This window comes from Melanostigma gelatinosum (assembly GCF_949748355.1).
Source record: "Melanostigma gelatinosum genome assembly, chromosome: 12".
NCBI classification, from domain to species: Eukaryota; Metazoa; Chordata; class Actinopteri; order Perciformes; family Zoarcidae; genus Melanostigma; species Melanostigma gelatinosum.
This window is the reverse complement of record NC_136645.1, coordinates 26,388,391-26,413,201: the sequence shown is the minus strand read 5'-3', so window position 1 is coordinate 26,413,201 and position 24,811 is coordinate 26,388,391. Positions and strand designations below refer to the sequence as shown.

At 42.9% G+C, this 24,811-nt stretch overlaps 1 protein-coding gene across 1 annotated transcript; it reads right to left on the bottom strand.

The window, feature by feature from the left end:
- Window positions 1–241: 241 nt before the first annotated feature.
- Window positions 242–24,495, bottom strand: exo1 (exonuclease 1). The gene is made up of 14 exons (XM_079280909.1): window positions 24,393–24,495; window positions 22,975–23,171; window positions 22,293–22,412; window positions 20,663–20,786; window positions 19,013–19,150; window positions 17,556–17,768; window positions 16,129–16,316; window positions 15,878–15,980; window positions 15,574–15,787; window positions 14,327–14,513; window positions 8,448–9,012; window positions 8,186–8,275; window positions 2,571–2,752; window positions 242–354 (listed from the first exon to the last, which is right to left on the bottom strand). The coding sequence occupies exons 2-14, from the start codon at window positions 23,133–23,135 to the stop codon at window positions 261–263; spliced, it is 2,379 nt and encodes a 792-aa protein (XP_079137035.1). The 5' UTR covers window positions 23,136–23,171; window positions 24,393–24,495; the 3' UTR covers window positions 242–260.
- Window positions 24,496–24,811: the final 316 nt, after the last annotated feature.

Below are 24,811 nucleotides of genomic sequence, written 5' to 3'. Positions count from 1 at the left end.
GCTGGCATGTGCATAAACACTCAAGTATGCACTGTGCATTTTTAACTAGGTGACACATTCTTTGGCTGGTGTGTTGACACAACAGATAACAAGATGTGATGCAACTCCACTTCATGCAACTTAAGTCTAGTTGGGAAACTCAACGCCACACACAAGATACAGTTGCATTAGAAGACGGTTGCTTTATTTAAAACTGTACATGAAGAAAAACAGGTTAATGAGAAATCATTAACATACATGGTATGTTTAAAAGCTTCACATCAGAAGCTGCTGAGTAAGGAGCTGGCCGGCAGGTTGTCTTTGGCTGGAGACATGGGCTCTCCTTTCTTACGCGCTCTAATCTTCTGGGAATCTCTGAAAAACACAAAAGCGGTTTTAGAACTGATCTATTTAAAACAATCACTGTTACTGGCATTACAGCCGTGATGTCACCATGACAGTTAGTTTACACTACTGTCCACTGTAAGTGGGCGTTAGTCGAAGGTTTAAAGCGGTTCCTGTCCCACCGTGACAGTGTTTTTACTATCTTCACTGGGAGATCATGAGATAGGTAGTGTGTGCACGAGTGTCTGTCCACGGCTAATCTCGCATACCGCTGCTCAAAACCGCATATTTTGGGTGCTCATTTATTGCTGCATGCTCAAAGACGTCTCGTAATTGCAATGGCTCACACTTTATCAAAACCTTTTATGCCTCTTTGATACTGCCATTGATTGATGGCTGACCTCTAGCTCCTCACCGGCGGGGGGAGCCGGTTAAGAGCTGCTCTGCCTCTCTCTGCAGCCAGAGACACAGAGGGGGAAGCAGTTCACTCCGTAGACTTGAAGCCTAAAGAAATGCTTCAAGTTGCAGGATATGCCTGTGATGCTGCGCTGATGCGCGTCAGCACACACCCTGTGCAGACGGGTGGTTGGATGTATTTGTACTATTGGCACCTTCATAAAGGGTTCATAGAGGCTTTAGGATGGTATAAATGCTTGTTTTTGAATGAAGTGCGTTTTACGACACTTTACAGCCTAACAGAACTAACAGAACACACACACACACCGTTGCAACTTAGCCGCTGCTAAGACAGACAGCGTGGTGAGGCTGGGTATGGTTTGAAAATGTTTGATACGTACTGCTGATACCTTGAATACTGATACTGATGGCACAACAGTACATTTTCTGATACTTTGTGAGAATGAAAACCTCACAGCCTGAGCAGCAGCCCAGCTATGTTACTATAAATGACTACAGCTCTGGTCACTATGTGTAAAATTGTTTATTATGTAAACATTCCATTTTCTTGAAATTATGTAACCAGTCTGAGGTATTAGTTAATTGCAAAGGAAACATGTTGACAACATAAAAAACATAAAATGTAACATTAAGGCCACGACCACAACAAATTCTCAAATGTTAGACTTTAAAGTTTCAGTAAATGTTCATCAGTCACTTTTCTAAATGCACATGAAGGCTCTTATGTGTGCATGTTGAAGCGTTTCTGATGCGGCTTGCAGGTGAAGGTCGGCCTTCTCTGCATCTAAGGTGATTGCACAATTACTGTCAAGCTCCGACATATTGTCAATACTGGGTAGGATGGGCATAGTTCAATACAGCTTGCTGACTTTATTTAGTTTTTTACCAGATTGTATGATCGTCTTGTACGACAACTTTGAGCCGATTGCCCACACAAAGCTTGGTTTGTACTTGCGCCTGGTACCCTAGCACGAGCCGACACACGAGCGTTTACGCTCGACCTGTTTGTTGCAGTATTCTGTGAAATGTCAGAGTACAAACGCCATAAAGCTGCCTCCTCAACACGAGGGAGGGATCGTAATTTACTGGAAACTCATATGTCATGTTGATGGACTACTTTATAGCCTTTACAAAAGCCCGGCACAGAAAGAAGTCAAGTATTAAATGCATTATAAAGTAAAAGGTTAAATATCCTGGATTTGATTTGGCTGCATAATATTTACACAGATGTAGATTTTGTTTTAGTTTCTCCAGCACTTAAAAACGATTTGCCCGTCTTTCTAAGACTTTCATTAGTGACTAAAATTCGGAGGTGCACGACCAAGCGTGGAGACAACTTGCAGAGCCTTCACACACTCATTTTCTGGAGCGCCCACCTCACGCCTGCTTCACGAGTAAAATCAGGCTTTACGACGCTGCTAGTTTTGGAGTATGGCTGAATTCATTCAATCACACAATACAGTGGTGGTTGTTGCAGACACACCTGGTGGAAATCTGCACTTTACTAAGTGACACTTTCTACTTCATATATTTTCTATATTATACATTTATGATAGTTTACCAAAGCTGCGTGGGTAGAATGCTGCCTCAGCCCCAGCAGTAGGGTTGTGTCTGTCTTTGACACTTGCACTGTGCTCCGTTCAAAATAAATGTAAAGAAACAGATCCTTATGCATGCGTTGGTTTCCCACCGTACCACACTGGGAACCTTTACACCCCTTCTCACAACAGCATAACAAAGCGGTTATTCTTTTAACATTATTAGAACATTGGAACTAGTGTAGTGTATTCTATCAATAATTAGATTTCTTTACAGAGTTTCTCTTTTACTTTTTGAAGCTGAAATTCTTCCAGAGGCTGCCGATGGTGGCCTGGACCCCAGGGGTGTTTTCATTGTTGGAGGAAGTACCCACAGGCGTTCTCCTCAGTCCACTGGCCCTGGCCGGGCCCAGTGTTCGCACCTTTACTGCTTGACCCCGGCTGCTGGACTTTGGCTTCAACAGACCTGAAACCTGGAGGGACAAAGACCATGTGTGTGACACAAGATTAACCATAGAGGAAAATACACACAAGCTTTTACTGCTGTGACAAAAATCCTACATTTCTAAACCCTGAATGAATAAACAATGAGATGATTAAATCAATACACTAACTCGATCGCCATTACTGCAGGGGCATCTCTCTGTTTGAATGCAGGCTGTCCTAAGAAGTGTAAAATGTTCTACACGAGGGGCTGCGGTGGTCCCACAGAATGAATTAACTCAACCAACAAACTGTGGCATTGTTGTAAAATAAAACATTCGTTGCTCTAACTAGAGCAACCTAATGACCACCAACGAGCAGCGTTTGGTTGCATGTCATATCCCTCAGTCTGCCTTTGTCTACTGTCTGATATTCAAAATTGACAACGATGTCAGAAAAATAGAAATGTAATGATTTAATGATACATTTCCTTTGATACCGACTTAACACAAACAGAAATGTTGAAACACTATTTTGCAAGGGCTCCGTCGCTGAATCCCGTGTTCAGCACCGCCCAAGATGATTGTGATTGGTTAAAGACATACAAACAAGCAACAGCGGTTTCCCCCCCTAAACCAGACTGCTGTGGAGATAGGTCTGGCTATACATGTACGTTCAAGACTCCTCTTGAACGTACATACATTCACCCTTTTTCAAAGCGTAATGAATGGCATGCTTTGCTGGTTATGAAAATGAGTTGGATGGTAATATTAGTTTATTTGCTTGTCACTGTGGAAAAACCTCATGACCAGCACATTTCCCATGCTGCCAAGGGACATTAAACACCACGCTAATGAAATGCATTGGAGATTTACAGCTCCTTACGGCAGGCTGACACAACCCTCCTCCAGCCCAATGGTAAAGAAACTATGGGACAACTTGGTGCCTTTGAAGAATAATGAACTAAGATTTAACCAAATATCCACAATGTTGGACGTAACTCATGCCATGTCCACACTACTCCGCTTCCATTTGAAAACACATGTTTTGCCATGTTTACACTGAGCATCCACGCTACGTCCGCGTTTTTGAGCACCGAAAACGGAGGAGTTTGAAAACGCTCCCGAGGACGGATACGTTTGAAAACTCCGGGTTGCGTTTTCGTGTGGACGGTCGAAAACAATGACGCCCACACCCACGTTCGCTACTCGATTGGTTCTTAGCAGTCACGACGTGTCCTTCCCTGATTCGTCATGCCCACATCACGTGACCCTTACCCGGAAGCTCACAAACAACAACATTGATTACCGATCGACTACAGGTTAATTTAACAAGGACAACTGATTACAGGTGTGACCGCGTTGTCTTTACTAGCAGCTGTTGTTCAGTTAAAGTCTGCATTATTACGGAGGAAGCAGCTGTTATTGGAGCGATTAGCAAGCGGCCAGCGGCGTTATCAGACCTACGGAGCGGACGTCTGTAGCCACGGTTCTTATTCATGCTTATTTTGTTCTACACATCTATTGTGAAGTCCGCAGATAAAATGTAAAGGAACAAAAGCATTAATGCTATTCAGTAGGACAGATAAGCCACCAGCAGAGCTACGAGTGAGAACAGACAACGAAACCGAGAGGAAACGAGTGTGAGACGTGTGTTGACCACTTTTATGGATGATAATCTCGTAAACCTTGATGTGTAAGTGATGATTTTAAAGTCAATTTGATGTGTGAGAGAAATAGACCTGCAGCGCTGTAACTAAGTCTAAAGTCTTTTAGTCTGGACGGAGATCAATTTGAAAACGATGCTGAAACGCCGCGTGGACGGAGAAAACGGAGTAGTACGGATGTGGTACGGCTGCAGTTGGATAGATAGATGTAAACTTTATTCATCCCCAGGGGGAAATTCGTTTGTAGCAGCAGCAATTTACAGAGTCAAATATAACATATGGAATGCACAATATCTACAGTACAATAAAATAACAGAGCAGATATTGAATTGAAGGAATAGATTAATAAAAAATAAGCTAGAATAGAAAATAGAAATGCACAGTATATACCATGAATATAGTGGTATTAATTAAATTAAATTAGCAACTAGTAAACTAAACTACCTGGACAGTAGAGCCAGGATCACCAACAACAAGCAACAGCCGTGTAGCGTTGTAGTCATGTGAAGGACGATGATCTGGCCCGAGGTGTTTTATTATAAAGTCTAATGGCAGAGGGCAGGAATGTTTTTCTGAATCTGTCCTTGTGACAGCGGAGCTGCATCAGTCTGTTGGAGAAAGTGCTCCTCTGTCCCTGCAGGAGGTGGTGGAGAGGGTGGTCCGGGTTATCCAACATGGATAATAGTTTCTTCAGTGTCCTCCACCACTTCTTCTAGATTGTCTTGTTTGCAGCCAATGATGGAGCCGGCCTTCTTAACCAGTTTGTTAAGTCTGTTAGTGTCACCGGCTCCAATGCTGCTCCCCCAGCACACTACGGTGAAGTACAGTGCACTGACCACAACAGACTGTAGAACATCTCCAGCATCTTGCTGCACACGTTGAAGGATCGAAGTTTCCTCAAGAAAAAGAGTTGACTCATCCCCTTCTTGTACACAGCGTTGCTGTTGGTCTTCCAGTTCAGTCTGCTGTCGATGGAGACACCCAGGAACCTCTACTCCTCCACCATGTCCATGTCCTCTCCCAGAACTCTCAGCGGTTGTGGAGCCGTCGTCTTCCTCCTGAAGTCGACCACCATCTCTCTGGTCTTGGCCACGTTCAGACGCAGGTGATTTCTACTGGCCCACTCCACAAAGTCCTCCACTACTGCCCTGTACTCCTCCTCCCGTCCGTCCCTTATACACCCGACCACTGCAGAGTCATCAGAGAACTTCTGCAGATGCATGACAGAGTTTTACTGGAAGTCAGTGGTGTACAAGGTGAACAGGAAGGGAGACAGAACAGTTCCCTGTGGGGCTCCAATATCACTGACCACCGTATCAGACAAACTGTGGTCTGCCCGTGAGGTAGTCAGTGATCCAGGAGACGGTGGACGTGTCTACCCCCACCACCCGCAGCTTCTCACTCAGCAGCACTGGTTGGATGGTGTTGAATGCACTGGAGAAATCAAAGAAAGTGATTCTCACAGAGCCACCGGTTCATCCAGGTGCGACTGAGCTCGTTGCAGCAGGTAGATGATGGCATCGTCCACTCCCACACGAGGCTGGTATGCAAACTGCAGAGGGTCCAGTGAGGATTTCACCTGCGGCCGGAGGTGGGCCAAGACCAGCCTCTCCAGCACCTTCATCACATGGGATGTGAGGGCAACTGGTCGGTAGTCATCGAGGCCAGATGGTGTCTTCTCCGGTACAGGAACCAGGCACGACGTCTTCCACAGCACCGGGACTTCCTCCTGCTTCAGGCTCAGGTTGAAGAGGTGTTGAAGGACATTAGACAGCTGGACGCGCAGGTCTTCAGGACCCTGGGGCTGATGCCATCAGGTCCCGCAGCCTTGCCGTGGTGGAGTCTCTCCAGCTGTCTTCTCACCTGGCCAGTCGTCACAGAGAGGGGGGGGGAGGGGGTCATAGTGTCGGTGGTGGCAGAGCCCTTAGAAGTGGAGGGCTCGGAGTCCATGCAGCTCACCAGGGGGGACAGAGGGGGAGGTGTTTGGGAGGTGTGGTGTGTGGAGGAGACGGATGAGGGCTCAGAGACGTACACAGCCACAACAATGGCGGACGTGAACTCCCTCGGCAAATAATATGGACGCATCCCCACGGCCAACAGTTCAATGTCCGGGCTACAGAAGCGTTCCTTCACACACACGGTCGGGATTGCACCACCTCTCGTTCACATACACGGCAATCCCGCCACCTCTCTTCTTACCGCTCAGTGTAACGTCTCTGTCCGCCCGAACAGTCCTGAAGCCGGGAAGCGACGCACTGTGATCCGAAAAATCCGCGTGCAGCCATGTCTCCGTGAAACACATGACGCTGCACTCACGGAAGTCCCTCTCAGTCTTTACCAGCGCGCAGAGTTCGTCCGTCTTATTCGCCAAAGACCTCACGTTCCGTTATGATCGCCGGTACCGAAGGTTTGTACTTCCTCCTCTTCGCCCTCCGCTTAACGCCCGACCTGCAGCCCCGAGCCCTCCTCCGTAGCTCCGCCGGGATCTCATGCCTGGCGCCGGGCAGCGGCCGCGGTTTCCTCAGCGCAAACAGCTGATCGCGGGAGTAAACAATGGACCCACACATTGTTTGTTGGTGGCTCTCCGTTACAAACAGGAAGAAAAGCCACGAGAAAGTTGACAAAAAGTTAGTCCGTTGTCTGACCGTAAGAACCAAACGTTAAGGAAAAATAAAAATAAAAAGTAGAGGGGAAAGAGTGAAAAAAAGACTAAAAATGAACACACAGTGGGGAGCTGCTGCAACAGGCAGCCGCTGACATGGCGCCATCTTAGATCGGATGTGGTACGAATATAGTACGGATGTGGTACGGATGTAGTTGGATGTGGTACGGGTGTGGTACGGATGTGGTACGGATGTAGTTGGATGTGGTACGGATGTGGTACGGATGTAGTTTGATGTGGTACGGATGTAGTTGGATGTGGTACGGATGTGGTACGGGTGTGGTACGGGTGTGGTACGGGTGTGGTACGGGTGTGGTACGGATGTAGTTGGATGTGGTACGGATGTGGTACGGATGTGGTACGGATGTAGTTGGATGTGGTACGGATGTAGTTGGATGTGGTACGGATGTAGTTGGATGTGGTACGGATGTAGTTGGATGTGGTACGGATGTAGTTGGATGTGGTACGGATGTGGTACGGATGTAGTTGGATGTGGTACGGATGTAGTTGGATGTGGTACGGATGTGGTACGGATGTGGTACGGATGTAGTTGGATGTGGTACGGATGTGGTACGGATGTGGTACGGATGTAGTTGGATGTGGTACGGATGTAGTTGGATGTGGTACGGATGTAGTTGGATGTGGTACGGATGTAGTTGGATGTGGTACGGATGTAGTTGGATGTGGTACGGATGTAGTTGGATGTGGTACGGATGTAGTTGGATGTGGTACGGATGTGGTACGGATGTAGTTGGATGTGGTACGGATGTGGTACGGATGTGGTACGGATGTAGTTGGATGTGGTACGGATGTAGTTGGATGTGGTACGGATGTAGTTGGATGTGGTACGGATGTAGTTGGATGTGGTACGGATGTAGTACGGATGTAGTTGGATGTGGTACGGATGTAGTTGGATGTAGTACGGATGTAGTTGGATGTGGTACGGATGTAGTTGGATGTAGTACGGATGTAGTTGGATGTGGTACGGATGTGGTACGGATGTGGTACGGATGTGGTACGGATGTGGTACGGATGTGGTACGGATGTGGTACGGATGTGGTACGGATGTGGTACGGATGTGGTACGGATGTGGTACGGATGTGGTACGGATGTGGTACGGATGTGGTACGGGTATAGTCTCAGGCACAAACCCACCTTTGCTCTCAGCGTGCCAGGTTTCTGATATGCTTCTGTTGAGTGTGTGGGAATCTGCTCTGGCTCAGAATCTTTGCTTGAATTAATTTCCTGAGGAAGTAAATGAAAGACATGTAAGAACACAAAGCCATGCTACTAAAATAGCATTGCACACCAACTCATGAACCATGACACTCTGATGATGATGTGCCTGTGAAGGCTGACCCAACCACAAGGGATGTAAAAACATTTATGAAGGCGGTGGAGATTTGTAGGAACGCACAGTTGCAGCATCCTCCTGGTAGTAGGAGGAGGAGGAGGAGGAGGAGGAGGAGGAGGAGAAGCTGGCGGTGAGGACTTCCTCTTTGTGGCAGGAAGTGAGGTAAGGCTGGGAGAAGTAGGCACTGTCCTGCGATGGAGGTGAATCTTGGAGGTCATTCTTTTTCACGGGTTCTCCATCAGTGGAGGACAGATGTGGTGGTGACATGTTTCCGGGGGGTTTGTGGGTCTTTGTGGACAAGGAAGAACTCCCCTTATACTGAAACTGCTGCAGGGACAGGCCTGACGTGGACTTAGGCGTTTTCAATTGTTCAGCCGTGGAGGAGCTGCCTGACCACTGAAACAGCCTGGGGCCCTGACTGACTGAACTGGGGCATGTGGTGCTAGGTGATGCAGGCGGGCTGGGGGTGTCCACAGATGGAATGTCTGGACCATCACTGTCCTTGGTCTGGGAGCTGGGAGAATTGTCCTGAGTGGGACTCCCCGCTCTGTTCTCTTCATCCTGAGGTAAATCCTCCTGAGCAGACGTCTTAGTGCTCAGACTGGCTGAACTGGAACCGCTGAAGAACCTACATGTGGAAATAAACACAACCACATCAGGATAACATACAGTGTTGTGCAAGATGGCGCCGCTCGAGTGACAGCCTGTTGCAGAAACTTGTGTAACGTCCTGTGTATTTTGTTCAATTGCCTTGTTTTTACATTATTTTAGCTCATATTGTTAATATGGATATGGTGTGGTTTCAACACTTTGGAGGAACAGGATCAGGAACTGAGCTGTGAGAGTCTGACCATTTTATCTGCGTAGGGAGTTCATGCTCTCTGTTATTGGTCACATCCCACCATCAGCCGCCCACTCCGTCATCGCTAAACCAAACACCCCAATGCTTTTATTGCCATTTCAGGAGACCTAAACCAAGCCCCACCCCTCCCGGGAAGATCAAATCACGACCGGGTACTTCCTTTTTTTTTTTTCATGCTTAAATATTTTATTAAGGTTTTTTTTGTTGCAAAGAAAAACAAATCTTAAACAAGTAAGAAATAATACTAGCAATTCATGCACCTGGCAAAAGGCCAGGAGGAAATACATTTAAACAAATCGTTAAATTAAACAAAAACAAAATAAATCAAAACAACCATGCAGCATGCCAACAACATTGTCCGTCACTCGTGTCAACCATAACTTCAGGATCAGATATCAAAATGATGTATTGGAAGAGTTCTGTACTCAGCAATATTTATGTTAAGATCTAGATTTGCACAGATGAAGTAGCATCCTGTTTGAAGAGAGTACCTGTCTTCTTAAAAGATAATGAGCTTCAACAATGAACAGAGTCAAAAAACCCGGCGTGAGGTTAGGGAGGGCAAGTCACCAGCAAAGTTCTTATTCTGACAAATATTTGGTCCATTTTGTCCATCTTGCTGTGTATGAGTCTTTCCTTAATCTCAGTAGGAAAGTCAGTCTTTCCATATCGTGAATTTCTTTCATGATTTCAATCCAATTTTCAACTGAAGGTGGGTCGGTTTGTAGCCACTTACGAGTAATAGCTTTTTTTTGCTGCTATCGTTCATATTTTCAGGAGGTATCTGTTATTTCCTGTTATTCCTTCTGGTCGATCACCAAAATAAAGTGAAGGAAGTAGTGAACATGGTTTCACACATATTCTCCCATTGCTGACTGGATATTTGATCTTCTAGTTCTTTCTCCCATCTCTCCTTGATATATGTTGTGGTAGTTCCTCTGCCCTTTGTGATTCCCTGGAAAAGTTTTGAAATGACTGATTTGGAGCTGCCAATGTATGTGCGTACTATTCATTTTATTATTACATTCGGTTCCATATTTACCTCATGTCTCTTAATTTCTTTTGAAAAGTAGTGCCGTAACTGTAAATATCTGAAGAAATCATAATTTTCTAAATTTTATTTTTCCTTCAATATCTGGAAGCTGTGTAATGTCTTTTTCTCCATTATTGTACAGAAAGCAGTAATACCTTGTTTGGTCCAGTACCTGAATCTAGAATCTATAGTATTTGGTGTAAATTCTGTGTCACATGCAAGCCATCCAAGTTTTCTTAACTGGGTCCACAAATTTAGTTGCTTTACAACGTCAAACCAGGTGTGCAGGGTGAATGAGACAATGGGGTTCAGATGGGCGCGATAAGTTAACATTAATTTGTGGTCTGCGATCATTGCTTGTACTGGAATACCTTTGCATTCATTTTCCATCTCCTTCCACTTAGCCTCGTAACCATTATCACACCAAAGAACTATTATTTTCAATTGGGCGGAATGGAAATACTCTCTAAGGCACATGTGTCAAACTCAAGGCCCGTGGTCCGAATCCGGCCCGCCACGTCATTTTATGTGGCCCGCGAATCCGCCAGCAAAAACAAAATTTTAATTAAAAAAAAGATTTTTTTTCTTTTGGAAAAATAATTAAAAGTTAGACTTGAAAATAAAAGTATCCCCATGGTCGAAATTATGAGATAGAAAGTTGAAATTATGAGATAGCATGTTGTCTGTGTACCGACATTAAAATTATCACAACAGGTGGACAGGAGAGGAACAGCCCGAAAAGAGGTTTTCCAACGATTGAAAAAGATCGACAAATAATCCCAAAATGTCCACGAAGAGAAAGATTGATGCAGCGGGAAGAAAATGTAATGAAAGTGAAATGAAAGAAAATGTAATGAAATTGTTGGAATGCTGTTAAGCATTCCAACTATTGTTATCCTGTTTCTTTATTGTTGGAATGCTGTTAAGCAACTATTGTTATCCTGTTTCTTTATTCCTCTATTTCTTCCGTCCCCCCCTGTTTTTCGTCGCAACGCTTCTTCTTCTTCATTGTTGGAATGCTGTTAAGCATTCCAACTATTGTTCTTCGAATCTTTATTCAACTTCTTCTATTTCTTCCGTCGCACCGCTTCTCCTCCTTCATTTTTTAAGCTACAGAAACCGTTCAACTATTAAAATGTTCAGCTCTTTCACCAGAGGTCTGCTATGACTTTTTATATTTCTAACCTTTAAACTTTTTGAATTATTAAGCTTTTTATTTTCAATGGGATCTCTATGGAGAATATTTTCAAATGGCTTCAGGCACACAGGTGTTCGCGATTAAGCCAATTAGTGATGTTGATAAACACACAGACTCACAGACACACGCACATACACTCCTCTCTCTCTCTCTCTCTCTCTCTCTGTGTCTCTCTCATACAGTCATTCAGGTCTTAGGGATCTTTAGAGGTCTTTCATAATGTTAGATAAACACAAACCGGTTATTAAATGACAGGCTCATCACAAGCATTTCAGTTACCAGTACTAATAACCAGTACTAATACTACTACAGCTATTAGTACGACTGCGGATACTACTACTTCTTCTCATTACAAATACTTCGACGACAACTTCTACTACTACTGCTACTACAAATATCACTACTGCTACAACTAGTACTTATTCAAATGCTACTAATACTGATACTGCTAATAATACTTCTACTACTACTACTACAACAAATATCACTACTGCTGTAATTCTTTTAAGCTACAGAAACCGTTCGAATATCAAAATGTTCAGCTCTTTCAGGAGAGGGTTGATATAACTTTATATTTGTAATCTTTTTGGATTATTCAGCTTTTTGCAATTTTTTTTAAAAAATTGGATATCTATTTTCAGCAATGTTTTTGAGATTCATTTCAGCTTTCCAACGCATTTTCAGCAGGAAATGCATTTTCTAGTTGTCTTTGTTATTTTCTTTGATAGTTTGATCTTTGATAGAGTCATGTGGGTTTCTTAACCCTCAATTTAAATGGTTTATGTTATAATAACAGAAATGTGTTTAAATATAATTATCATTTATATAACTGCATGTACAATATGTTTACACTTGAATAAACAATAATCAAATGCAGAGAGAGTTATTTAACAATATGTTAGGGAGAAGTTAGTTATACAGTCTTACAGTTACAACCGGCCCTTTGAGGGCGACCGTGATGCTGATGTGGCCCAGAGTGGAAATGAGTTTGACACCCCTGCTCTAAGGTTAGGGAGAGACATACCACCTCCCTCCTTACTCATGGTTAACGTGCTATATTTAACCCTTGGTTTCCTTCCGTTCCAAATGAATCTGGAGATCTGTCTGTCCCAGTCCTGGAATTGTCTGGCTGGGATTTTAACTGGCAGTGACATAAATAAATACAGTAGTCTAGGTAAAATGGACATCTTTATCATATCAATTCTCGCACTTAAGTTCAATAGCGGTGTTGACCAATTACTCAGATCTTCTTTCATTTTTTTGTTTACAATTTCATAGTTTTTTTTACACAGATCACTAGTACAGTGAGTTAACCAACTTCCGAGGGATTTAATTGCTTTTTGTGACCAGTTAATGGGGATCTTTTGCTTTATAAAAAGGTGAAGGATTGTAATTCAATGGTAATATTTGAGTTTTTGCATATTTAATTTGTATCCTGAATATATACCGAATTTATCAAGGAGTTCCAAAAGGTTGGGAAGGCAGATATCTGGGTCACGGATGTATAGTAATACATCATCAGCATATAACGCTATCTTATGTTCCTTATTTTTTTTATCAGAATTCCTTTTATTTCGCAGCATTCTCTTATTGCTTGTGCAAAGGGTTCCATGTAGAGTGCGAAGAGAGTTGGAGAGAGGGGGCACCCCTGACGAGTGGATCTTTCCAATTTTATGCGGTCAGTAAGACGTCCATTTATTTTGATTATCGCTGTCGGGGCAGAATATAGAGCTTTAATACTGTTAATTGACTTTTCGGCGAAACCAAATTGTTCTAAAACCAAAAACAAATATTCCCAGCTCATGCAATCAAAATCTTTTTCAGCGTCTAGGCTAACTAGCACAGCATTTGATTTGGTTTCGCCGATATTGTCTATAACATGAAGAGAGCGTCTAATATTATCTTGCGTTTGCCGTCCCTGGAAAAAAACTGTTTGGTCGCTATCAATTAGGTCAGGAATGAAGGAGTCCATTCTCCTAGACATGATGGATGCATACAATTTGTAGTCCTGGTTTAAAATCGAAATCGGTCTATATGAGCTAAAGTACTGGAGTCAGCTCTTCCTTAAAGATCTTATACCATTCAGCCGGTAAACCATCACTTCCTGGTGTCTTATTATTTTTTTAATTATTCACTGCAGGACCGGGTACTTCTTAACTCTCTGTGAGAGTTAAGAAGTTAAGACTGTCCTCTCAGTCAGGTGGTGGTCACAGGATGCTACTGACGCACTTGAGGGATGTTTTCAGAGAGATGTGTTCTGGGATGAAACACATTACGGGGTTTAAGGACAAGAAAAAAAACAGGGCAGCTTGAGCAGAGTGTAGGTGGAGCAGAATAATTCTCTGAAAACATTAACAAAACTTGCTAGCCAGTGTTAACATTAACCAACAGGACCATATTAGCAAACTCAAATGCTGCTGGCAAACTACTTCAGCGGAAGGAGAGCCAACAGAAGCTCCAGAGAGGACAGCAGGCAAGTCAGCTAGCTCCAGCCTGCTCTCGCCCCAACAAAGTAGCCTCCTAGCAGCGAGGAGCAGCTTCTGCTGGCCATGCTGTTGGGCTCAACTTCTGTAATAAGCTATTAACCTGGCCAAATTAGTTAAACAACTTAATACTTCATCCACAAACTCTTGTCACATTGCTATCGGCAGATACAGTAAGTGACAATTTTGTCCAGATCATTTTCTGTAAGCAGTGATGGAATTATCAAGTGAGCTAAGGTAGCCAGCGGTCTGCCAGGGAGCTTGCTAATTGTGTTGCTTGCCATAAAGTACTCCATGGTAACCATACGTGTCTAGATTAGTAATTAATGATTCTGATAAGGAGCTGATCATTTGGTGTGATGTCACCTGCTGCATGTGGCCTGGCTGTCGTCCTCAGCTTCCTGGTTCCTCCTCTGCAGCAGGGTGGCGAAGCGGTTGCATGGCCGAGGCGGACTGGTTAATGTTGGCTTGTCTGGATGCGGGTCTGACCTGGGCCGCTTGTGACTGGAGGACGAGTACTGCTGGAGCACATCCTGATCTGATATACTAAAGTCTATGGGAGGAAAAAGACAAATACAGTCCAGATGTTATAAGCTAGGAACTGCTGCTGTTATTATTTGCTGTAGTATATCCATTCTGGTTTGTATTTCGGAGCTCTGTTTCCTAAAGGACCAATAACCTGCAGATAATTCAATTTCATAAAAGGAGGACTGGATGAAACTGTAAAACCAATTCTATCACCACAATCTGAAGTAAACTAAACAGAAATACACTCATCGGCTTAATGCGGTTATGATGAATCTATAGTTTGTATTTATTTGTATTTATTATTTGTTTCCATTTATTTCATTCATTTCTTTTGAACTTTTCCATGGTTTCCTTGTTTTTGCTTTATGCCTGCAAAATATCTTTGGAAGCATATTCTTTCAAACTCCTACGGACAAAAAAACAAATAAGTTAGTTGAAAAGCAAAAATCAAAACAAAAGGGACAACAAAACAGCCTAGACTAGTCAACAAGTCAAGTTTATATGTGTACCTGTTCTGTAAGATAAAAACAATAATAAGTGCAAAAAATGAACCGCAGTTAAACGTTAAATAAAATCCTGTTTTAATCAATACTAGTGCAGTGCCCGTTTGGTACTGGCTGACTGCTTGGCTCCCGGTTGTCATCGTCACTCATTGCCTCCAGGGAAGTGAAGAGGAATTTGGTTACTAGGAATGTTAAAAATGTACCGCTTAACCATTAATCGATGATCAGAATTTTGACCGATTATTCTATTATTTAAGCAGTTCAAAGACAATTTTAAATGAAAAAGCTGAAAGGAGAATAGGTAGTCCACCTTAAGAAGGTCAGCCCACCTTAAGAGCCAAAGTTGTTGCTAACCCCCTTCCCTTTAATCAGCAGGGAGACACAATAATTTAGCCTTGAGGAGTTATATTAACCTAAACCGTGTCCTTAAATTGTTCCGCAGCCTAACTTGCAATGATCATCATCAGTCATCATCCAATCAGATTTTTGCACTGAAGTCGACTTCTTTACTGACGGGGTAAAATGGGTATATTAGTGTTAAAAAGCATGCAGCTATCTAAACACTGCATGTTAATAGCTCACCTTCTCGTGGTCTCTTCACCTGCAGCTCTCTGGAGGACAGCCTCAGACCGACCAGACTGATGATTCTCTCCTTCCCCCTGGTGGAGGGAAGCCTGTCTGGGGAGGCAGCAGACAGGGGCGGGGCAACTGCTGCTGGCTTTAAGCCTCCACTCCAGACACTGGGCCCAGTGGGGGCTGGGGAGTGGTTCCAGCTGCGACTGCGGGGTTTAGAAAGCTAAAAGGGACATTTACAAAGTTGTTCTAAATTAAATAACACACTTCGTTAAAGGAGACCTGATTATCAAAATTGGCTGTGATCTGATACCTGTGGAATGGGTTTGTCTGGGCTGAAGTCATCTATCCTCTCCATGGTGTTGATGTCAAGGTTTCCCAAGGCCATCTGCAACCCTTTGTCATCTCCTAGATTTCTGAATTCAATGTCATCAAGGACTAAATACTTTGCAAGTGACGGAGAGGAACTTAAAATTTCCCTTTTCTAAATAATATGAAACCAAATAGTTTCCACTGTTGAAAAAGATGACACTACATACGATGTGACTGAGGGCAGGAGGATACAGTCCAGCGTAGCTGAGGGTGGCCGGGTCGATGTGCTCTGGGTACGGGTTGAGAGGTACAACCTTCCTCCTGACAGGATCAAACACCAGCTGGTAGAGGAAGGTGTTATTGGCTCGGACGAATCCCTCAATGTACTGCTCAGGGATGACGAGAGTCATCTTCAGATATTGGCCCATCTTTCTGATCACCTGACAGGGCAGCAAAAGCTCACAATAAACCGTCTGCCACTGGACCACTGGTGCAAGCTTTTACCAACTTAGTGCTTGACATCGGGGAGGATTCCGGCAAAATCGGACTAAGACTGCAGCGGTGCCCCCAGCAGCAACCGGCCCACTGCGGACAAATCCAGATCCGGCTCCTGCCCGGATCAGAGCTTCACTGCTCCGCCGGTCTCTGCTGGGAGCAAATACAGACACCACGCTGCTGGAGGCCCAGCCCGTATAGCTTTGGGGGGGGGGGGGGGGGGGGGGGACCAAAGAACCAGAACAGCGTGTGACAGACTGTCAGATCCTGCTGCAGTAAAATTAATAAAATATGAAATTTTCTAAAAAGACTCTGGTGCTCAGAAACACTACTGATTTTGTCCAAAGGGATTACCAAAATCAACACAAAATGAAAGCTCCTCATAGTAGCTTTAATATATCATCATAAATGTCATTTGTTAGTCTTCAATTAGTTGTATTATTATATTCTAAACATTTATTGAATTAGTGGTATAAATAAAAGACAGGGTAAGCAAAGAATCATTTATTGAGTCAATTGTATGGTTCTTTTTTTATTAGACCTATCTGATATATTTAGATTCAATGTTTCGCTTCATAACTGAGTTTGGAAGTCAAAGGTTTGTCGTAAAAAATGTTTTTTTGTTTTGTTTTTTTAAAGTGAGTCTGAGCAGTGGACACTGTGACCACAAACAACAATTTGGGGATAACGGTTCAAATCGAAATGTACTGCAACGGTAGCACAAGTAGAGCAGAGTCAGAATTCTCACTGGCTTGTTTTAAACTGATCTATCTCCATACTGAGCAATTTGGAATGTGGTTGAAAGGTCTAGAAAAAGTTAGTAAATGTAAGTGTCATGCTCAAAAGTCACAAAGACAGTACTTGATGTCAATTATAGAATCATTTAGCTTATGAATTCAACTTTATGCTATATAATCTCACTTTAAATCTGTTGGACCCCTTAGAAATGGCGATACCACTTTTTCCACGAGCTGATCTGAGGGACGCTGGAGGGTTTTTGTTTTCCAGACTTTCGTCAGATGTGTTAAACGTACTTTCCCCAGAAGCAGGTTTGGTGTGCACCATACGCTTCTATGTTGATCCATCAATCTTAAAAGCGAGGTACCTCTGGAATCACAACTTCAAATAGTAGTAACCTTGCAAAACGCATCATCCAACTTCATCATCTCACCATCTGGTCTCACCTTGAGGATATCAGGGTCTTTGGCCAGCCGCAGCAGTTTGCAGGCTTTGCCTAGGCCGATGCCATGAAGGGAGGCCAGATAGTCGCATCCAGAGAGGATGCACATGTAGCGAAACTTCTCCTCTGTGAAAATGTTCCCCAGAGAGCGACAGCGACCCATGTTGCTTTGGTCTATCTCCAGGCCGTTGCCCTGCTTGTCCATCTTGAGGATCACCTGCATGATTGGGAAAGACGATTGATTTAGAAGTTGGTGGCCATGTAAGAGCAGTGGTAGCACTACATGAGGCTATGTTTAAGTAGGGTTTGCTGCAAACAGGATCAACACTGTAGTGTTGTTTCACTGGCTAACGCTGATCTGATATAGTCTGTCATTTCTCTCTCATTGGACAGCCAACTTACTTGTTGTTCTTACCGAAGAACACAAAATAAGCACGAATACCTTTCTCTGCCCATGCAAACTTTTATCTGGTTTGAATGACGACAACGACCGACAACATTGCCCTCCTCCAGAGAACCATCAGGGCCCAGTTCTCCAAAGGCAGCTTAACTAACAAGCGGATATCAGGCTAAATTATCCGGTTCATTCGCATCCTGCTAATTTGGTTGATTGCCAGCAGTTTGAGAATTGATTTGTAATTCATGGATGGAGTTATCTTGGTGAGCAGTGTGCCCTTATTGTGAAATAAAGACAAAATGAGTGGAGTGCTGATCATGTGATTGTGGTTTCATGAGGTAGGTGAACTGAGAACAGTCAACAAATCTAATTTTATACGTGTTCCTGAATTGTTGCTGGTGGCTTTTTGAGCTACATTGTGCGCCACAATATATCCACATCACTGTTAAACAGTTAGATATTAAGAGTGAATGTGCTGAGGCTCTCCCTATGGACTAGCAAGTGAATCATAAGCCTGTTTGAAAATGAAACCTTAAAAGCAGCTTTAAAATTGCATAAACAATTTTAGCAAATTGAACTCAATGACAAATTCCTATTTAACTGTCAAATGAAACACCATCTGTTCCGGCTCCATCGGCCTTTTAACATTCAGAACCTTGCAGTTGGGTTGAGTCTTTTCTCACAGTTTCTAAAACTACATTCTGTTTGGTTCTTTTTTGTTTACAAACTTTTATTCCTGGTATTTTATCAAGTTCAATTAGATTTAGTTTTAACATGTTTAGGTGAGGTTTTGTTGTGAAAATGTAATTCTGATAATTACCGGTGATGGTAAATGGACTGTACTTGTATCCTTCTTTTCTAGTCTTTCTGATCACTCAAAGCGCTTTAACACTACATGTCATCATTCACCCATTCATACACTGATGGAAGGGGCTAAGTGACAACATCAACACTCGCTTTATTAAACTACTTCATGTATGCGTTTCACAGCAACACATCTGGGGACAAAGAATGGTTTTCTCCATGGAGCTGGAAATGGAGCCCCTGGATCTAGTACTCCGTACCTTTTTGCATCCGAATGCCAGCAGGTCAGAGTCTTCTGTGATGACAGCCTGGGCCAAACCACATTTAGTGAGGTATGCTAACTGAGCATCAGCTTCATATGGAGCCACAACACAGTCCACTCCTCTCGCCCTGGCAGCCTGGTTTAAAACAAACACAAAAAACATTTTCTACACAACGACACCAACATCACTGGATGTAACCACGAAGAATACAAGAACGTTTCAGAGAAACAAAGAAAGCAAAGCATGCAACTGTGGGGTCTAAATAGCCAAATGAAATATATTCGTAGCCTTTGCTATATATACATATACACATATATACATACATATATATACATATACATATACATATATTCAAGAAGCCGAGTAGTAGTAACAATGTCTCTGTGTCGTCAACAACTGTCAAATCAAATAAAGAAAGTACACATCAATTATATTTTAACAAACTATTATTCTCAGTTTTCTAATTTAACTGGATGGATTATAAATAATACATAAATAAATGTTCTTCTCATTTCAAGTAAAATAATGGCTGGATTAAAGAATAACTGACATAACAGAAAGCTTTTGAAGAATGTGCAACTTAAAATAAAGTAATTCATTTTAGAAAAATGTATTTCACTGAATTGTCCTGCAGCTTTAAATTCAGTTCATTCAGGTGTGAAGTGATGTCAATCAAAAAGCCACAATATTATGTTTTTGTCTTCTAAAAAGAGAAATCAGTGAGCATGGACTTTATCTGTGGTTATCGTCTCTGGTAACAACATTGTTGGACAGTGAATTCATGCGTTAGGATTCTGATCATATTGGGCTCTTAGGTTTATTTTCTGTCTTCATTTCAGATGTGAGTGGGTACGTTTGTTCAAAGGAGTTGTGCATTGCCTCGTAGTGCGCTTCATTTGCCGCTTTTATCAACAGTTACGGTTTCTGAACATATGACACACTGCCTGTGGGAAGAATTAACATAGAAGAGTCTGTTCATTCAGCTTATAAATTATATTCTCTCTGAACACGTTTCTCTTTTTGGAGAACGTCATGTGAGATAACTTCTCTGATCAGCGCAATGTTCCTGCTCTTGTTTCTATTTGCTCGTCTCTCCCCCGTGTGTCACGGTGTGTGTAAACCTCGCTCAGTCAGGAAACTTGTCAGAATACTCATTTGATTGGCTGAGCTTTACAACGCATTGGTCGGTGTCTCCTGCACCGCTGAACAAGTACCGTAACGGCTGTATAAGATGCGCCGCTTAAAAGTACAAACTCGCTGCCTAATATGTATGATTCCGAAATATCGATTTTAGGTCCTGGGTCCGGATGCAACTGCGTCTGGGTCCGGATCCGGACCGCCAGTTAGAGACCCCTGCTGTAGAGGGTCTGGTTCACTGACACTCAGCCCCGAAGCTGAGAACATTGGAGCAGAAATGAGGCGCGCTGCCCTTCGTTTCAATCACAGTGAGCTTTGTTGTTTGGTCATCAACACTCAGTTTGTTAAGTTTACAGCCATGCTGTTGCTCTGTGTAAAATGATGCAGTTCAAATAAAAAATAAAAAGTGCTGTCATTTGACTGACAGAATGCGAGTGGATTCTGGGTCTTCCTGACTAAAAGGCACGCATACCATTGACTTCAGCCTGGCAGGGGCTAGTGAGTCCTCACCTTAATAAGGTTATGAGCCATGGCTGGGGTGATGTTAACACAGCGGGTAAAACAGTCTCTGGCCTCCGACAGCTTGCCTTCACGTAGTAGCTGTCGCCCTTTCTGAAGGTTGCCTTCTCTACGCCTGAAAAGTACATGAATGAAACATGTATTTATTTGTAGAGGGGCTGTCTGGTCCCACATTCCTCTCGGCACCTTCACACATAACAATGTTGCTCTGTTGCTGTTTAGGAGTGCAGTCCTTCCAACAGGCCACGCTTTGTCTGAGCGTGTTCGTTACCAGGTATGAAAAACACTGGATCATCGTGTGCATTCAGTTCTTCTCAGATGACAATGCAGCTTCAGTGTCTGTTATGGTCACAAATAGTTTCTTTCTTCATACAAGATTCTCTGCAGGGTTAGTTTCTGTGTGAGTGATCTGCGACTGTATATCCTTTTCCCAGCTTTGGCCTCAGTCTTTATTAGTTTTCTACCAGGTGAGCTCAGTCCACAAAAGGCCACTTTGTAGCTACTCATGAATGAAATTTGTTTGATGAATCGCTCAATTATTTTTTTAGATCAATCCTACAATGGTTTGCTCTCTGAAAGTAAAACATGTCCATCAGTTTCCCAGAGTCCAAGGAAACATCTTCAAATTCTTTGGTGTGTCCGACCAGCAGTCCAGAGCCCAAAGATCTTTGGTTTACAATGATAGAAAACAGAGAAAGGCAGCAAATCCTTCGTTGAGATGTTGGAACCGGATATTGTTCAGCAGTTTTTGCTTGATGAATGACTTAAATTGTAAAACTACAAAAGAAATTTCTGTTGATTGAGTAATAATCAATCAACCAACAGTATCAGCACTAATGTGATCCAGTGGTGAAGCTCCTCCCAATAGAGGGTATGCAGTTCTTCCCTCTCTTTATAGAAAATGGCCACCATAGCATAAAGCGTACCATGTCTGTAGTCTGAGCTGAGCTCTGTTTTATAATTCAATGTTTCTTACTTGCTTTGTAACTACCATGTAAAAAATGGCATCACAGTATATGGAAACAATTACAGTTTAATTCCTTCACTTTGTTGAAAAAGCGGTGAAATTCTCTCTGATGTGTTAACAGTTCTGCCAACGAGCCGTGTTTTGTTGCTGACTGAACTATTGCTGCTGCGTTATTTTGCCTGACGAACCAGCGTCTCCCGGGTAGAAGCTAAGGTTATGATGAACAACTTTCTGTTATCTTCAGAGTCCAGAGGACATTCAGATAAAAGGGAAAACATCTTCAACCACTGAACAATCAGTCCATCTACTTGATTAAAACACAGTCATTCTGTTTCAGATGTACCAACCAATGAGAGTTATGCATTTTATCTGCTGGTCTATTGTGCCGGTTTCCAAGTGACGTCATCAGTGCACACAGGGTGGAAAACATAGGACAATGACTGACAGCTTATGAAGAGATCAACTTGAGGAGAATATGTTCATTGTGTAGAGAGGAAAAGCGGTTTGGACATTGTGGATAATTAGCTGTTAGCTCCAGCTATCTGGTCAAGCCATACACTTTCTATGGTGCATAGTATGCCGTATAGTATGCTGTCCATGAAAGGCATGTGTCGCGCATCTATACACTCATGCACAATAAAGGTAAATACTCACTCTCTGCGAGCCCTCTCCACTTCTTTTTTTGAAGGCAGATTGCGTCCATCAAACACCAGAATTGGTTTGACACTGAAGGCCAACAGCATTTCCACAAATTTCATGCAGTACCACACATACCTAGGATTGAAAGAAATCAAAATGCCAATATCAGTTCTGGACATTCAAACCTCACTGCCAGATTACTGTTAGTGGCATTGACAAAATAGATAAATAGTTGGAAACATTTTCTATTTTGCTGTATTTGATGTGGTCAGGATAAACAGTGACCTGGTCTCATTGCAGTATGCTTAATTAGGGCCATAAACGACTGCAGTCAGCTGATTGGTTGAAAGATATGACTTGCTGCCTGTGCTGGTTGGATCATGTGGTTCAAGCTGTGAAGCCTTGAGAGCACACTAGTCTTTGACCGTGCTTAACCTGCTTACTGTGTTTATCGTGCCTATAGTATGTTTAACATATTTTGTTGCCAAATTATGTTTTGGTTTTGAAAAAGAAAGGTTTTCTGTAAACATCTGAAAAGAAGAACAGGGGCTATGAGTGCCATTGAAGCATATCAACAACTTGGACCCCACCACAATAAGTGGACAGTGTCAAAATAGGCAGAACCCCACTGACAATTACAAAATATGAACAGATTTCTGAACACATTTTCTTTTTTTAGAATGAATAAAATGCTTACTGGTCAGTTGGTTCTCCTTTTGCAAGTTTCTCAGCACATGAAAATGCTCCTTTATGCAGCCAACAGTACGTGTCCACAGCCACGGTCTGGCCTCTGTATTTCTTCACATTGATGGGCTCTGCAGCATCTTTGATGAACTGCAGCAGGCCAGAGATTCCCATTTCCAGCTGCTGATATGAGCCACGCTGATTCTGCAGCTGTAAAACAATCAGGAAAATACTGATAAAAACAACTGCTCACACTTTCGGTGAGAAAAAGGTATATCCACAACAACACAGGAGTTCCATTTCCAAACAGGCTAACAATGTTGACACTGGATTTCATGTTTTTGCATGCTTGCCATCCAGGCCCTCTTGTGACTGTGTTCAGCCCTTCAGATGTGTGACTCTCTGCAAAGGCAATCTCATCTTATGGCTTTGTCTCTTAGTTTAGATAAGACATATCTGTAAACACAGTTATATCTTTTAAAAAGCTGCGTACATTTCTGTATCTATTCCTCATTTTCATTTAGTATATTTCTTATTTCACCAAAAGCTTCTAATCTGAGCCATTAGCTGAGTTGGAGAGAAGATGATTGCATGCTGTGCGCTCATCCTCGGACATGTGCGCCTCTAGGTGCAGTGACTCCATCCTGTGTGACCAACAGCTTCCATGTCAAAAAACAGGGTTCACAAATAACTACTCGATCATTTGTTTCTGCTTAATGTCAGTGACTACGTAGGACTACACTGAGAATGCATCTCTCTGATGGAATCCTGTTGTACTTGCCGCAGCGTTACAATCTGAAGTAATCATGAATCCGGACACTTGCTGTAACGTTACTTCTCGTAGAACGGAAATACCACGCTAACCTAGTTCACCACTTAAGACCGCAGCGTTATATTAAGCACCCTTTGATGCGGAGTGCACCCAACATATCTAATTCCCACTGTCAGGATGAACGCTTTATCAGTCAATCCCGCTGTATTCATCCAACAAAACACAATAGATTGCTAAAGATAGCTAACACCAAACACTATTTAAAATGGAAATTGAGACCTGTTTGGGGAAGATATGACCGCCGAATTTAGCACAAAATCTCAAGCAAGTATAAATGCCATCGAATTATGTAATAAGACCTGCTTGTCAATAAGCACGTCAACATTAAATTGGAAGTTCATAATATAACGTTGGTAATCTGGAAAGAAAGTACCCGGATCAAATGTTAAACAGGTGACATCATCGTTCTTGTCCTTACAGCTGGAAATTAATTGAACGGCATCTGATATCTCATAAACGTGTTAACGTTAATTTAACTGAAATAAGTGGACAGTTTATTCGCTTCCATAGCGCTAACTGTGGCTGCAACCCATGTCAAAGATGACACACACTGACCTAAACAACACGCAAAAGCAATATAATGTCGAAGTAAAACTTACTTATTTCCTGATACTTTCATCGACACATACATACAGACAGCTTGACAGGGAAGGAGTTGGAGCGAGTTTAGTTTTAGCGGCAAAAGAAGGATTCCAGTATGAGCTGCTGCTATTGGCCAGATGACCGGAGGGGGAGGGTTTAACGGTAGGAAGTGAGATGCGCTCCAAAACCTTACCGCTATACCCCGTTAACATGTTTATATAGTTGATGTACTACTGACCTGTGCTTTGTTTACTTTGGTTCAGCCCCCACCCTTTCTGCTGTCTGGCCATCACCTGGTAGAGATTAAATGACATACCTCTGCCCTCTCATGTGTAACATGTACAGCTCCCCACACTCGCCTCTTCAAATGAGGCACGCCGGTGTTGCTTCCGAGTTCTCTCAATAGTCGGCTCCGGGCCGCGGCCCGCGGGAAGGC

What these genes read in the sequence shown, in the direction of transcription:
- exo1 (XM_079280909.1), bottom strand. Translation starts at nt 23,135, where the DNA reads ATGGGAATCTCTGGCCTGCTGCAGTTCATCAAAGATGCTGCAGAGCCC. An exon ending in ACCAGGAGGATGCTGCAACT is followed by an intron (nt 8,276 to 8,447) that starts GTGCGTTCCTAC and finishes TTACTTCCTCAG; the next exon opens with GAAATTAATTCAAGCAAAGA. An exon ending in AAGAATTTCAGCTTCAAAAA is followed by an intron (nt 355 to 2,570) that starts GTAAAAGAGAAA and finishes TGTGTTTTTCAG; the next exon opens with AGATTCCCAGAAGATTAGAG.